The following is a 15,597-nucleotide window of genomic DNA, read 5'->3' as shown; positions in this document are numbered from 1 at the left end:
CCACTCTATTATGTCATTCCAAAGGTCAGAGGTCATAGTTCTACTGTAATGCTTCTAGTAACTTTTAATTAATTTACCGTAAGGAACTGAGGTTTTAATGTTTCAAGCCTGTTGAAAGAGAATCTCACACAAGGATATACTGATTTTAGGTCCATAAGTTTCTGGATAAGAACTACGATCAGGTTCGGCAGGAAGTATTGGATCTGTTCATGCAGAGCCAGAACCGAGTGAGTCCATGTATCCTCATGCATGCTTCTGATGTGTGTTTTGTGTGTATGTGAAAGCCTATCCTATTTTTCTTCTCTAAAAATGTTTTAATTAAACTGATACAATATTAATTAGATGCCACAATTCCCTCTGTTAATGGATATTATTATTATTTTTCATTTTTAATCTGAAGTATGAATGTAAATGTATGTTTGTAATTTGCATATGTGGGTGTTTTTTCTAGATGGTGTCCAATCTCTTCATAAAGCATGCTGAGATGCTGAATCAGCAAAAAGGAGCAATGAACAGGAACAGCACAGTGACTCGGCGATACCAGCCCTCTACTGTGGCTGCCAAGTTCCAGCAATCACTACAGGAGCTCCTAGACAAAATGGAGAGGTCTTATACACTCCTAAACACAAAGAGATTTACAATATTACACAAGCATATTAGCACAAAGATTAGACAAACATACATATATTTATTTCTTCTTAATATGTTTCTTTGGCAGACTTGATTTAGTCAGTTAAATCTCTCTAAATCACTTTTTTCAGGTGCAACCCATCTTTTGTGCGCTGCATAAAGCCAAATAATAACAAGGTATGAGCAGACATTATGCAAGTATCACTCTTACTATTGTATTAGAGACTTAGGTTTTGTTTAGGGATGAGAACAAACACTTAACCCTAACAGTTTAAACCTCAGTGCAGCACCCACAGTTTAAACTACTAATGATTAAAACATTGTTTTATGTTTTTGAAAACAGTCTCTAATGCACAACAAAGCTGCAAATATTTGATTAAAACATACAGTATAAACAGTGACATTGTGAAATATCACCATTTTAAATTATTATTATTATTAATGGTTATTATTCGCAATGTTGAAAACAGCTTTTGCATCCTAATATTTTTGTGATACTTTTTTTCAGGGTTATTTGATGAATAGAAAAAGTTCAAAGAACAGAATTAATTTTAAATAAAAATCTTTTTGAAACACAAATGTCTTTACTTTCACTTTTGATCCATTTAATGCATCTTAGCTGAAGAAAAATACTTTTTTTTAAAGGTATTAATAAAAAAATGTTTCTTGAGCAGCAAGTCAGCAGCTAGCTTTTGCTATCACTGGAATAAATTAAATTTTAATGATAAATAATGTTTAACAATATTAATATTTTTGCTGTAAAAAAACAAATTGTGTGTCCATTCAGGAACCTGGTATATTTGACCCTGAGTTGGTTGCTACTCAGCTTAGATATTCGGGAATCTTGGACACAATCCGCATCAGGAAGGAGGGCTATCCAGTCAGAGTGCCGTTCCATAAATTCTTAAACAGGTATCCTGCTCAACAGCTGGTGCTTGTTACTTATGGGTGTAGTGACGTGCAGTATGTAATCTAGTCTAGTGCTATAAATAGACGTGTGCTAGTCATGTATGGAATACAGATCTTTTTGATCTCTGCCAATGTGTCCCCAGGTATAAAGCCCTGCTGGGAATGAAGAAGCCACCACCTCCAGACGGAGATAACTGTGTCATTATGTTAATGAAGCTCTGCCCAATCAACAAAGGAGATTATCAAGTAGGTGTGTCAAAGGTAAGCAGAATCATAAAATGTAGCTTTCTTTAAAAAAAAAACGGACAATTTTACATTGTGTAATGTTTGTTTAAATAATTTTTACTCTTAGATCTTTTTAAAGGAGGAAGTGAATCAGTTATTGGAGAGTAAACGTGATCGTATGATGCATGTTGCTGCACTGACCCTTCAGCGTTACGTACGGATGTATTTTGTCCGGAAGAATTTCCTCAAGTTCCGTTTGGACATGACAAATCTTCAGGCTCACTGCAAGGGCTACCTGGCCAGGTACTTCCTCCTCCCTGGAGAATCCAAATAGAGTCCTGGTCATTTTGGCAAGTTCAGGGATTTGAACCCTAGAGGGAAATTAGTTAACATCAGCTTTTTGCTGTGTTTACACTGGCACAGTGGATTTTTTGCTCTCACAGATCAGACATGGTGTTTTCGCATCCATTTTAAGCCACCTCCAAATGTGGTTTTACATCTATGTTTAAAAAACATATGTGACCCTGGACCACAAAACCAGTCATAAGGGTAAATTTGTTTGAAATTGAGATTTGTGTCATATGTTCATCATCTTTCCATTGATGTATGGTTTGTTAGGATAGGACAATATTTGGCCGAACTATTTCAAAATCTGGAATCTGAATGTGCACAAACTAAATATTGAAAAAAATTGTCTTTAAAGTTGTCCAAATTAAGTCCTTACTTAGCAATACATATTACTACTAATAATATATGCTTTATATATTTACAGTAGGAAATTTACTAAATATCTTCATGGAACATGATCTTTACTTAATATCCTAATGATTTTGGCATAAAAGAAAAATAGATAATTTTGACCCATACAATGTACTGTTGCCACAAATATACCCGTGCTGGTTCTGTGGTCCAGGGTCACATATATATCCGATTCCCAGTAGAATTAGATAAAATAGATAGATTTTTTTAAATTATTATAATATATTTTTTATCTGTGCAGTTTACACTGCAAACATCAATGACAGCTGTAACTTTTCTATGCTGGCAAGTGATTATGGTATAAAATAACCACCTGACGTAAATTATATGATAAAAATGTAAATACAGCCATTCAAAACCTGAGGGTCAACCATGTCGCTGAAAGTGATCACCAATGTAATCATTTTATAATTGGGCGAGGATTAATGTAAACACAGATATTGGATATGAGTACAAAAATTGGATATGGTTAAAAGATCAGATCTGTGCATTAACCTTGCAGTATAAACTCAGACTTTGATTGTTGCTTTTTCAAGATTTATAACTGGTTTAAATTAGACATTAACTGGTCATTAGCTAGCTTAAGCTATGTCAAGTTGCTTTATCATTTTATCACAGGACAACCAGCTAGTAAGGATGAAGTCGATCTGGCAAATCTGACTTGACATCTTGAATAGCCTTGTTAACATTGATAGACCACCTTAATTAAACTGACTGAGCATGTTAGCTACGTTCTAAAGCTTGACCTTGACCACAAAAAATGAGTGTTATATTTCTTAGAAATGGCTGAAACTTCCCTCACTCTCTATGTGCCTTTCAGGCGAAGGTTTCTGCGAATGCGTATAAACCTACGTAGGCACCGTGCAATGGTCCGACTTATTGTCAATCGCAAAAGATACATCAGGGTATGTTACCTAATAAATTCTAATTGTTACTTCATCAATATTAAAGTGTCTAATACAATTAATAAAAAGTTTACAATCAGGTTTTCAAATTTGTAATGCTTTACTTTTGCTCTTGGTTTTGTTACAGCACAACATCTTTTTAGCAAGAAGAGCAGAGGAGGAGAGGAGAAGGATTGAACTGGTAAAAGAACAGTCTGTGCTCATTTTTAGTTAAGGACCAATTAGGAACAATTAAGAAACATTTATGTTTGTTTATTACCATAAAAAGGTTTGAGGTTGTATCATTATCATAAGGCCCATTTGCAGTTCACATTTTAATATATTCAAATTTCTTTAGATTTCAGTTTTTGTAAATAACCAGGCAAACATTTTCCACTTTTCTTAACGAGAGTTTTTATTATGCATTTTCTCTTTTCTGTAGGAGCGAATAAGCAGGGAGGTGATAAATGTGACACAGCTGGTTATTCCTGCTGAGTTAGGAGGATTATTACACGCTACAGCAGGTTATTCACAATTTCCCAGTGTGTCTTCCTCATTATTAATGTTATTTACTAAAGAAAACATCACAATTACAATTATTTTTCAAGCCTATATCGCACTGTGGCACATGGCTTGTCCCCCGCTGTTTATGCTACAGTGGTGAATGATAGCTCATTTCATGCTGCTGGTTGAGGAGAGATGTGCTATTATTTTTCTGAGTGATCTAACGTATCTATCTAGCTGATGATAACAATTAATTGAAAAAAAAAAAAAAAGCTATTAAGCAACCAACCACCCAGAACACCCTTACAACTTAGGGTTATTTTAGTTAAAACTAAAATAAACAATTATGCGCTTTAATGAGCTTTGAACTTTATTTTTACAGTACGTGCACTTAGAATGCACTCACAGTGTACTTGCCCACAAAAGTGCTGAGTAGAGTAAGCTAACTACATGAGGTAAGTTAAAGGGATAGTTCACCCAAAAATGAAAATTCTGTCATCATTTACTCACTCTGAAGTTATTCCAAACCTGTTTGAGTTTCTTTCTTCTGCTGAACACAAAAGAAGATATTTTGAAGAATATCGGTAACCAAACAGTTGATGGCTCTTTTACTTCCATAGTTTTTTTTTTTCCTACTATGGATGTCATTGGGGTCCATCAACTGTTTGGTTATCCATAATCTTTAAAAATATCTTCTTTTGTGTTCAGCAGAAGAAAGAAACTCAAACAGGTTTGGAACAACTTCAGAATGAGTAAGTGCTGACAGAATTTTCATTTTTGGGTAAACTATCCCTTTAAGGTTTATGGGTAGGTGCAGAAAGTTTTCAGAGTTCATCTAAATTCACTTTCCCCAGCTACACCTATATAGATCTGCTATGGATAATTGATATATGCTATTTGTGCAGCAGCAGTATGTCTTACATACTCACATCAGCCTGTGTATCAGCCTTACAATCTGTGTATGCATTGACATTAGCAAGTTCCTGTACTTGCTCTGCAGCAGCAGAAATAATCTACAACAACAGCAATAATCAACACTAGCAGCAGCAATACAACAGCAGCAGCATAGCAGATCTTTTCCACCAAGAACGAATACATCATTAACATTGTCATATCTATTACCATGCTAAATATCTTCAGTGAGTTGTCATGATAGAAATAGTATTAAACCTATAATATGTTGCTTTTTTTGTTTTTAGCTGGTAGGGAGCGTCATTCAGACTGCTTGGCTCTGGTTCAGGCTCCTAGAATACAGACATACCCCCAGCTCACTCTTCCACTGGACATCAACAACTATTTGATGACCAAATATATACGCACACATTTCAGGGTGAATGTCCTACCTGCTAACACACCCACGCATGCATAATACTTACAATTCACTCACATTAAGGCCATAATACAGTAAAGCTTGTCTATATTTTTTTCTTTCTTTTGTGCAGGAATTGCAGTTCGGGATGCTAACAGCACCGCTGGAGAACTCACTGACCCGTCTAGAAGACGATCTGAAACAGGATGCTCTAGATGTGTTTATACTGGTAATGTTACGTTTACGGTACCTATTGGGTTTCATTATGAGTCACTTTTGTAACTCTCTTGGCAGTTTCTTGGTGAATTTTCATATCTGTTTTGGTTGATAGATTTTGAGGTTCATGGGAGATCCAAACCTGAATGGAGCCCAAGAAAACCTGTTTGGAAATTACATCATTCAGAGAGGCCTAGCCACTGCACCCATCAGAGACGAGATCCTAGCGCAGATAGCCAATCAGGTGTGGAGGAATGAAAACAGCAGAAATGCAGAGAGAGGCTGGCTGTTGATGGCTGCCTGTTTGAGTTCCTTCGCCCCATCGGAGAAGATGGACAAATATCTGCTAAAGTGAGAGAATGCACATATAACACAAACACATACACTACCATTCAAACATTTGGGGTCAGTAAGATTTTTAAAAGAAATCTCTTATGCACACCAAGGCTGCATTTATTTAATAAAAAATACAGTAAAACATTAATATTGTGAAATTTTATTACAATTTAAATGAACTGTTTTAAAATGTAATTTATTCCTGTGATGCAAAGTTGAATTTTCAGCATCATCAGTCTTCAGTATTACATGATCCTTCAGAAATCATTCTAATATAAATTTGCTGCTCATTACTTATTAGGATGAAGATCTCAAGATGAAGATTTTTTTGATGAACAGAATGTTTAAAATAACATTTATTTGATATATAATTTTTTTGTAACTTTTAATCAATCTAATGCATCTTTGCTAAATGAAAAAAAAAAAAGAAAGCATATCACTGATGCATATTTTGTACAACAATGCAATAGTATGTTAAATAACGGCCTCCTCCTCTGTCTCTGTCAGATTTGTGTCAGACTATGCCCTGAATGGCTTTAAGGCACTGTGCCAACACAAACTCCTCCAAGCCATGCAGAAATCTTACCTGGTTCCTGAAGCATCTCGAACATACCCTCCATCCCTGCTAGAGTGGACCACCACCCGCAAGAAAGCACACATGGTTCTCCAGGTGCACTGTTTTGATGGTAAGACCCTGTTAGTGTTTTCTTACGTGTTTAACAAAGCAAAAAGGATAATTGTACACAGTGAACAAAACAGCATAGTAAAAAGGACAACAATTTTTAAGATAATCTTGATCGTTATATCTTTGTGAGTATCTATAGTCTATAGAGAAAAAAACGAACCGGATTGGTGCCTGCAACACGGAGTTATTACAGTTAATGTTTTTTTTTTACATTAAGTGCATTTTATGTTACTGCCTCAAAAAAAAAAAGTGTTATTCATGCATGGCATAACCACCACAGACACTGAATGGTACACATACCTCCTCAATCATTAAATATGGCTAAATTATCCCAAAACAGCACTCATCAATGACAGAATGTTTGAGGTGGCAGTCAGATCACAGAAGGCAGGCTTTACTGTTCACAGAAGCTTGCAAGGTAAAATATCAATCTAATCAATCAATCTAAATCTAATTTTACCATTTGGAATTGAAAATATTTTTTTTGTGATTAATCTAATTTGTAACTGAATGTGACAACACAAGAAATAATAACATTTCAGCATATATTAGGCATATGATTAAAAGTGAAAATGTGCATATTTAAAAAAAAATACAAAAAAGGACAATAATAAAGTGAATTTTTTTAAAGCACATAATAAAGTGATTTAAAAAAGTAAAAAAACAAAACAAAACAAAAAACCTTGGTTTTGAAAGAAAGCTACAATGTCAGAAAACAACAGGCAATAGACAAGAAGATTCATCTTGACTATCTCCATCCAGTTGGTTTTAAAACTGTTCCAGATTAATGCTTCTGAATGAGACGTAAGTGGCGCTGTTTCTCCTCTATTTATATAGCGTTTTATAAAATACATATTGTTTCAATGCAGCTTCACAGTAATAAACAGGAACATAAGAGAATCAATGATGCAAACTTCATCAGATATGACACAAATTTGATTTTTGCACCTCTGTGAAACACAATGTTGTCATTTTTACAGCTGAGGCCAGTTCAGTGTTGATTCAGTTCTGTGTAAAGATCATCAATTATGAAACTAGTTTAATTCAGCTAAAAGCAGCTCTACAGAAGACAATAGTGCCATTATTCAGCCCAAGTCAGTTCAATCAGTGTTAATTCAAATCAGTTCAATAACAGGGTCAATGTTATAAAATGTAATGAAACAGTTGATTCAGCTATAAAGCAGCTCTTCAGAAGACAGTGTTATCATCCAGCTCAATTCAGTTAGAGTTTTTGTTCTCGTCCAGTAGTGTCTCTCTCTCTCTCTCTCTCTCTCTCTCTCTCTCTCTCTCTCTCTCTCTCTCTCTCTCTCTCTCTCTCTCTCTCTCTCTCTCTCTCTCTCTCTCTCTCTCTCTCTCTCTCTCTCTCTCTCTCTCTCTCTCTCTCTCTCTCTCTCTCACCTCAATTTCCTGTCCTCATTTCTGCTGTCTATCTCAAATAATGGATGTTAATGTCAGGTCAGGATGCAAATCAGGACTGGTGTCATCTGTCCATCCTTTCCTCTCATCTATTTAATCTCTTCTTCTGTCATTCCCTATATCTTTCTTTCAGCCTCTCCTCTTTCATCTAATCTCACTCACTCTCTCTGTCTTTCTGCTTTATTTCACTCCTTCTCTCATCCAGTTACACTGTCTCTCTGTCCTCGCCTGTTTGAGCTGGAGCAGATTAGTAGATATGTGATAGTGTGTGTGTGTGTGTGTGTGTGTGTGTGTGTGTGTGTGTGTGTGTGTGTGTGTGTGTGTGTGTGTGTGTGTGTGTGTGTGTGTGTGTGTGTGTGTGTGTGTGTGTGTGTGTGTGTGTGTGTGTGTGTGTGTGTGTGCTGGTACAGATAAGATGGTCAGTCAGCATTATCTTGACTACTCTTTCCACCCGGGAATTCTCTTACAATTACATAACAACCATTAAAAGCTAAAGGTATTAATGACCTCTTATTTAAGATGTTTCTCCTGTGTGTTGATCACAAAGTATACCCAAAAGAATCCAAAACATTATGACCAGTCACAGGGGACAAGTGAATATTGTTGATCATCTTCTAAGGCCATGTATTACGGTTTGGATAGATTAGATGCTAAGCAAACAATAATTTCTCAGTTATGCAGAAGAAATATAGCCTGACAAGCCAGACCCACATCAAGATGTTTGGTCTGGAAACTCACCATTGACAGCTCAATCCGAAAGGGCGGGATAAACAGTTGTCTTTCAAACTCCCTCTGTACGGCGTGCACGCAATTGGATAGCGCTACAACCAACCAGAGCTAGATGAAAGATTAAACTTTCGCCACATCTGGTCGGCAAAACTCATAACACATCTCATAACACATCTTGGCATTTACAGCTCAGAACTGTATTGAGAGTTGCTAGACGACACTCGCGGGCTGCCGCTAGGGTGCGTCTAGATTTCTAGGCTAGGAGAAATAGGTAAAAATAAAGATTTTAATGACTTTGACAAAGGCCAAATAGTGGATTGGGTCAGAGTATGTCTGAAACGTCAAGGCTTGTGGGTTGCTCCCTGTCACCAGTGGTGAGAATTAACCAACAATTGTCAGAGGAGGGACAAACCACAAACCGGCGACAGGGTGTTGAGCGCCTAAGGCTCATTGATGAACAAGGGGAACTAAAGCTATCCCATTGGGTCCAAGCAAACAGAAGGATGCACTGTGGGATGATGACAAGCCAGTGGAGGGAGTGTGATACACTGGGCTCTGGGAATTCTACTGGGAAACCCTGAGTCCGGCCATTCATGTGGATGTAAATTTTACACATGCCAATTACCTAATTGTTGCAGACCAGGTACACCTCTTCAAGACAATGGTGTTCCCTGGTGGAAGTGACTTCTTCAGCAGGATAATGTACCCTGCCACACTGCACACATTGTTCAGGAATGTTTTGAGGAAAATAATGAAGAGTTCAAGGTGATGCCCTGGCCTTCAGATTCCCCAGATCTCAATTTAATTGAGTATCCGTGGGATGTGCTGGACCAAAAAGTCTGAAAAGACAGTTCTACCTCACATCCTACAGGAATTTAAGGATCTGCTTCTATTTTCTTGGTACCAGATATCACTGGACACCTTCAGAGGTCCATATCTCAGTGGGTAGGAGCTGTTTTGGCAGCACATCTTTAAAAAGAAATGCTTGTTTGTATTCGTTCAAATAAAAATAAAAGTAATAAAAGTTTATCTCAAGTTATATACTATCTGTATTTTATAGAAATGGACACTCCAGTTTAGGTTGAGAAGTAGTATGTGGTCTAAGCAATCCAACTTAATGATTTTAACCTGGAAGATCATAAAAACACAAAAAGTATAGATTTAGACTGGGAGGAAGGACCGAGCACACTTTTACACAGATTTTTGTATCTGGAGACCACAATAACAGAGAGTCTTGGTTTGGGGCTTTTTTGAGTTGAGCCAGTTTTTTTTTTTTTATTATCTCTTCGTAGGTGTCTCTTTCCTGTGTCCTGTCCATTCCTGGACCAATGGAGAGGGCCTTGCAGGAGACATTTTACAACACAGGTGATTTTTTTTTTTTTTTTTTTTTTTAGAAAATATAAGATACAGTATCTTAATGCTGGATTACTTTTACACAGATTTTTACCTCAAATTACAATCTGGGCGAGTCCACTAGCTGCACTAGCTTCTGAACATCTGAGCCAATCTGCAGATTTTAGCTAGTTGGAGTTGACAGATTTTACAGAAAATCACGTAGTGCTTTATAGGAACAGACTATTCAGATTTTGATTTCATCATATTTGAAACATATTTGATATTTTGAGCCCATTCAGAACACATATTGGTTTCATTCGTCACACATCTCCTAGCAAATTTGTTGTCTTCAGAATTACTTAAAAAGTCGTTTGGAGTATGATGCCCAGTTATTTTCTGTAAACCAGGGCTTGACATGAATCATTTTTCTCACCAGCCATGATTTACATAATTCACATGATTTACAAAGGTTTCATTATGTTATGACTTTACTTGTTGGGCCACATGACTATTAACTAACTTATTAAGTAATATGTAATTGAGGTTATGAGTTTTGAATTAATTCTGAATTAGTTAATAGTCATGTGCCCCAAGTAAAGTCATAACATAATAATACCTTTATAAATCATTAGCTAATGATTAATTAAAGTAGACAACTGGAAGTTGAAATGCATGGCTTTGACCAGTGTAATTAACACATTAATTTACATTATTAGTTAAAATGTGTTATGAAGGATATAATACATTATGACACATTTAACTAATAACCATTTAATGATTACTTAATCTATTAATCATGTTCATTAGTTGCTGATGCAGTAATCAATAATAAATGGATTCACCATTAGTAATACATTAACTCATGATTATCTGTGCATTAATTAAGCATGAATTAATGCATAATAGTGCACATAATAGTGGTGTTAACCATAAAAATATAAAATCAAGCCAAATTCTCATTTAAAAAAATGAAAAAAAAATCCACTTTTTAATATTAAAGGATTAGTTCACCCAAAAAATAAAATTCTTTCATTAATTACTAACCCTAATGTCGTTCGACACCCGTAAGTCCTCCGTTCATCTTCAGAACACAACGAAGATATTTGCGTTGAAATCCGATGGCTCAGAAAGGCCCTCATTGGCCACAATTTAATTTCCTCTCTCAAGACCCATTAAAGGCATTAAAGACATTGTTAAAAGTCCATCTCACTACAGTGGTTCTACAACCATTTTATGAAGCCAAGGGAATAGTTTTTGAAAAACTAAATAATGTCTAATCAGCGTATTGATTCATGATTCGGATCACCAAAGTCACGTGATTTCAGCAGTTTGGTGGTTTGACACGCGATCCGAATCATAAATCGATACACTGATTCATAATGGTTAGAAGCTTTGTTTTGAAATCGGCCCATCACTATATAAGTTATTTCATTTTTTTGCACACAAAAACTATTCTCGTCGCTTCATAAAATTATTGTGAACTTACCCTTTAAATCAAAAAACAGATGAATGTACATGGACCGGCGACTTTACGTGCGCACTTTGGTTGTTAGCATAAAATCTATGGGAATGAGTCAAATTATGAGTCAAATTATGCACAACACATGCAATTCCACAAATAAATTCAAGCCCTATTCATCTGGAGTTCAAATAAGAGATCCTCTCCCTATTCATCCTCTCAAATAAGAGAATATTCATCCTCTCAAATATTTCCGCATCGATATATATCGAAAAATCGACATTTTTGTTTAATATTTAAAACGAAGTTTAATATTTCAGGTGCCTTTTTAAAAGACTACAATTGAAAAAAGTATATATTATAAATCAAGCGTAGCGTTAGTTCTGGCAGATCACGTCAAGCTCACATAAGCTGACTGTCAGCTAATCACGTCTACCTATAGGGATATGAAGTCTATCACAGCATACATATATAAGCTCCTTCAGTATTATCAGCAGCTATCATGTTTCTCCGGAGCTAATTACATTCCTCCATCTGCAGCTCCTCCTCTCGTCAGGCAGGATTTGGTATACTGATTCCCCTTCAATCAGACTAAATTCACGAATTATGTTGTACATTAAAATTTTATGTATCTGCAATACATTGTTGGTTCTGTTCTGTTCATCCTAAGGGGGTTTATTGCTGCTTTCCCTGCTCTTATCCATACTAGGAGTTCTTGCCCAGAACAGAACCATACTGCCAATCCAGACTACATGCTAATTGTCAATCATCTTTGATGATACTGGTCCTGACAGAACTAAAACTCAACCTGCCAAAGTGGCACCATGCCACTGCTGAAAAGGTGTTAATGCCTGTTTGTAAATCGCTACCTAAAAGCAGTGTTGAGGGTAACTCATTACAAGTAACTTAAGTTACGTAATCAGATTACTTTTTCAAGTAACTAGTCAAGTAATGCATTACTTTTAAAATTTTATTTTCCTATTTATTGAATGACCGCTCTCTTGTCCCAATATTGAGAAAAATCATAAGTGTGGAGTCGTTCTGTGTAAAACTGATGGTTATTGTAGTTTTAGGCTCAATGTGAGCGTGCATTTACTAAATCTCATTTGCACAAAAAACACGATTCAGTATACCTTAAAATTAATAAAATCTGTGAAATGCAAAATCACAATATATGCAAACCTCCAATAATTAAATATGTTAAACAAATCAAATATTTGTATGCATTCAATCTCACTTTATTGACCAATGTACTTGCTGCTGACCTTTAATGAGTCCAATTTTTTGTTTTCATTGGTGAAGTTATTGTTACCTGAGGCTTATCTACTTTAGGTGTGAAAGGGTCTTTACATTAGCTCAAATATAACTTTTCTTTTTATATAAAAAAACAAGCCCAGCCCAGGTGAAAATAAGTAATGCAAAAGTAATGTAACGCAGGACTTTTCCTAAAAAGTAACTAAGCAACGTAAATTATTAACTTTTTATGTGAGTAACGCAAAATTGTTTTTCAAAGTTACTTTCCCCAACACTGGCTACAAGCCCCGTCTGTAGCCATTTACAAAGTCAGCAAGTATATGATACCTAGTGTGTTGTCTAGTGATTTCAGCCTGTGGTGTCAGTAACCATGGTAATGTCCATCCTGCAGGGGCGTGTCTGCTGAGAGTCGATGGGGTTGGTCCGTTTTGATGAAGGAGCTGGCGCAGTGGGTGGAGTTAGAGGGTCACGATTATGTTCTCGATCTGGTGTGTGACCTGGAGCTGCTGCCAGACTTCCCTAAACAGAAAACATACTTCATCATCTCTACTGAAGACCCTAGCAGGGCACGACCTAACGCAAGCATGTATGTATGCATCCCAATATATTTTGTTGTTCTCGGACATTTTAATTATACTGCATTATTGTGAAAATGTCGAATACATATGTTTGAATGCAGAAGTCTCTTTGGCACTGGATTTGAAGAGGATGAGGAGGGGCCGCTCTCATATGCCAACCGAACGAACGCCATTGCAACCAACAGCCTACCGATTTCTGAAGGCCACTACAGTCTAGGTAGCCTCCTTTTTTAGTCTTTTAAATTACCGTAAGGCACAACAAACTCTTGTTCCTAAGTGAAAAGACATAAAGTCATTGACCCTTCCCAATCTGATTGGCCGGTGATTGTTATTCCACCAATAGGCCTAGTGGTCTGTCTCATGAGTCATGAATAACCGAGCATAACCTCAAGAAACATTAAACCTCAGCCCCTGCTTTAATCAGTAGTAGAAGATCTACTGCCCTGCATGTAAAGTAGAATCAGATACACACAGAATGGCTAGATTACATACAGCTAAACTAACCCTGATGGTGTTCATGTAACCTTTCTCTGTTTATGTCCAGAGGATGAGTAACATTATACAGGGTTAATAGGTCTTGCAGGGGTGAAATGTTCAGGTCATTGATCATTAATAATGTTTATGAGGCAGTGGCTTGTTCTACCAGTGTTATTTTCTTCACTTGGCATAATTTGATTTGATTTGATGAGATTTTTAGTGATCCTCTTTTTAAATAAAATAAAAACATTTCTCTTACGGTTTATGACGATGTATTAATCTGTCCGGCATCAGACAATTTCCAATGCCTTTTTTAACTGGGGAATAAGTTTAAGTTACAGTAATTTTTTTATAGCTTATTGAACTGCAATTTTTGTAATTGATTAGATTCTTTATTAAATGACTCCTTTAATACACTACTGTTAAAAAAACAAAAAAACATTTTTATTATCAAAGTTGAAAACACTTTGTAGAAACCAGATACTTTGATTAATAAAAAAAGTTCAAAAGAACACCATTTATTTGAAAGAGAAATCTTGGTTACACTTTATTTTACAGTATGTGTACATACATTGTACTTGCAGTGTAGTTACCAAAGTAAGTACTGGGTAATATAAGGTAACTACAGGGGTTAAGGTTAGGTTTAGAGGTAGGTTCAGGGTTATTAGCTAGTTATAACTGTAATGTAAATGTAATATGTAAATAAATGTAAATGTTATAAGTACATAGTATGTACATGTGGAACAGGACGGTAAAGTGCTACTGAAACCTTTTGTAACATTATAAATGTATTTACTGTGACTTTTGATCAATTTAATGTGTCCTTGCAGAATAAAGTATTAATTTCTTTTAAAAATTCCCACTGACCTAAAACTTTTGAACCGTTGTGTACTTTTGCTAATTCCTTTTAGCAAAAAAACTTTTTTATATACTTGCAGTGTAGTGTGTGTGTGTATATATATATATATATATATATATATATATATATATATATATATATATATATATATATATATATATATATATATATATATATATATATATATATATAATATTTATCCTCTTTCTCTTTCTGTCTTTATCAGACTCAGAACCACCCTATGATGCCACTCGAGGGATGGACCGATATTTGGACAGCCTCTTTGACCCAGTTCTGTCTGATGGAACTGGAGTACGGTGACACCTGATTATCTCACACACAAATGTCAATTAACCCTTAATGTGTGTGTAAGAGTGAGAGTATGAAAGATTGTTTTACAGGGTTACTGTTATTCTCACAGACTCATTTATGTGAATGTTGATTGTGGGTCTGTGTGCATGTTTGGCTGTGCTTCCTATGATCGTTTTACACCGAGCACCAGGAAAAGAGTAAACAAATGAGGGTGTAATTTTTTAATGAGGCTTATCCCACATGCAAAGAAAGACCAAGAGTCATGAAGTAAACTACACACACAAGTTAAATCAATGAGATGTCTCTCATCTCTGTTATAGAAACAGAATAAAACAGTAAAAGATGTGTGAACGCATGGTCTGACTCACTCCTCTGTGTGGTTGGAGCCCTGCATTTTATTTATCATTCAATATCTTGTTTCACTCAGAAATATATTATGAAAATGAAAATAGGTTGTTTACCCTCTTTCATGGAATGTAAATGTAGCTTTTTGGCTCTTATAAAACTGTTCACAATGTATGGTACTAACATGAAAAGTTCTATTCAGCCAGTGTGGATGTTTAAACCTTTATAGCTTGAAAACCATTAAGGAATCTCCAGATACATTATAAAGAGGAGACAGATGGCTCAAAATAATCAGCAAGAAAAATGCAGAGCTTTGTATGGCAGCTGGAGAAACCTAATAACACTGTCTGATCTTTTTACTCCAGAATGGTGTTTC

At 35.8% G+C, this 15,597-nt stretch overlaps 1 protein-coding gene across 1 annotated transcript in view; it reads left to right on the top strand.

Annotated features, from left to right (window-relative positions):
* myo15ab (myosin XVAb) overlaps nucleotides 1-15,597 on the top strand; it is a 50,544-nt gene that overhangs the window by 13,877 nt on the left and 21,070 nt on the right. The window contains exons 17-32 of the mRNA XM_067442837.1: nucleotides 150-227; nucleotides 452-606; nucleotides 762-807; nucleotides 1,418-1,542; nucleotides 1,683-1,800; nucleotides 1,892-2,067; nucleotides 3,344-3,428; nucleotides 3,850-3,949; nucleotides 5,132-5,241; nucleotides 5,354-5,449; nucleotides 5,552-5,787; nucleotides 6,280-6,458; nucleotides 9,895-9,967; nucleotides 13,042-13,236; nucleotides 13,330-13,445; nucleotides 14,791-14,876. Coding sequence (XP_067298938.1) covers nucleotides 150-227; nucleotides 452-606; nucleotides 762-807; nucleotides 1,418-1,542; nucleotides 1,683-1,800; nucleotides 1,892-2,067; nucleotides 3,344-3,428; nucleotides 3,850-3,949; nucleotides 5,132-5,241; nucleotides 5,354-5,449; nucleotides 5,552-5,787; nucleotides 6,280-6,458; nucleotides 9,895-9,967; nucleotides 13,042-13,236; nucleotides 13,330-13,445; nucleotides 14,791-14,876 — 1,974 coding nt within the window. The remainder of the gene's footprint in view (nucleotides 1-149; nucleotides 228-451; nucleotides 607-761; nucleotides 808-1,417; nucleotides 1,543-1,682; nucleotides 1,801-1,891; nucleotides 2,068-3,343; nucleotides 3,429-3,849; nucleotides 3,950-5,131; nucleotides 5,242-5,353; nucleotides 5,450-5,551; nucleotides 5,788-6,279; nucleotides 6,459-9,894; nucleotides 9,968-13,041; nucleotides 13,237-13,329; nucleotides 13,446-14,790; nucleotides 14,877-15,597) is intronic.

Source organism: Pseudorasbora parva, chromosome 4 (genome assembly GCF_024679245.1).
Source record: "Pseudorasbora parva isolate DD20220531a chromosome 4, ASM2467924v1, whole genome shotgun sequence".
NCBI classification, from domain to species: domain Eukaryota; kingdom Metazoa; phylum Chordata; class Actinopteri; order Cypriniformes; family Gobionidae; genus Pseudorasbora; species Pseudorasbora parva.
This window is presented reverse-complemented; position numbering and strand designations above follow the sequence as displayed.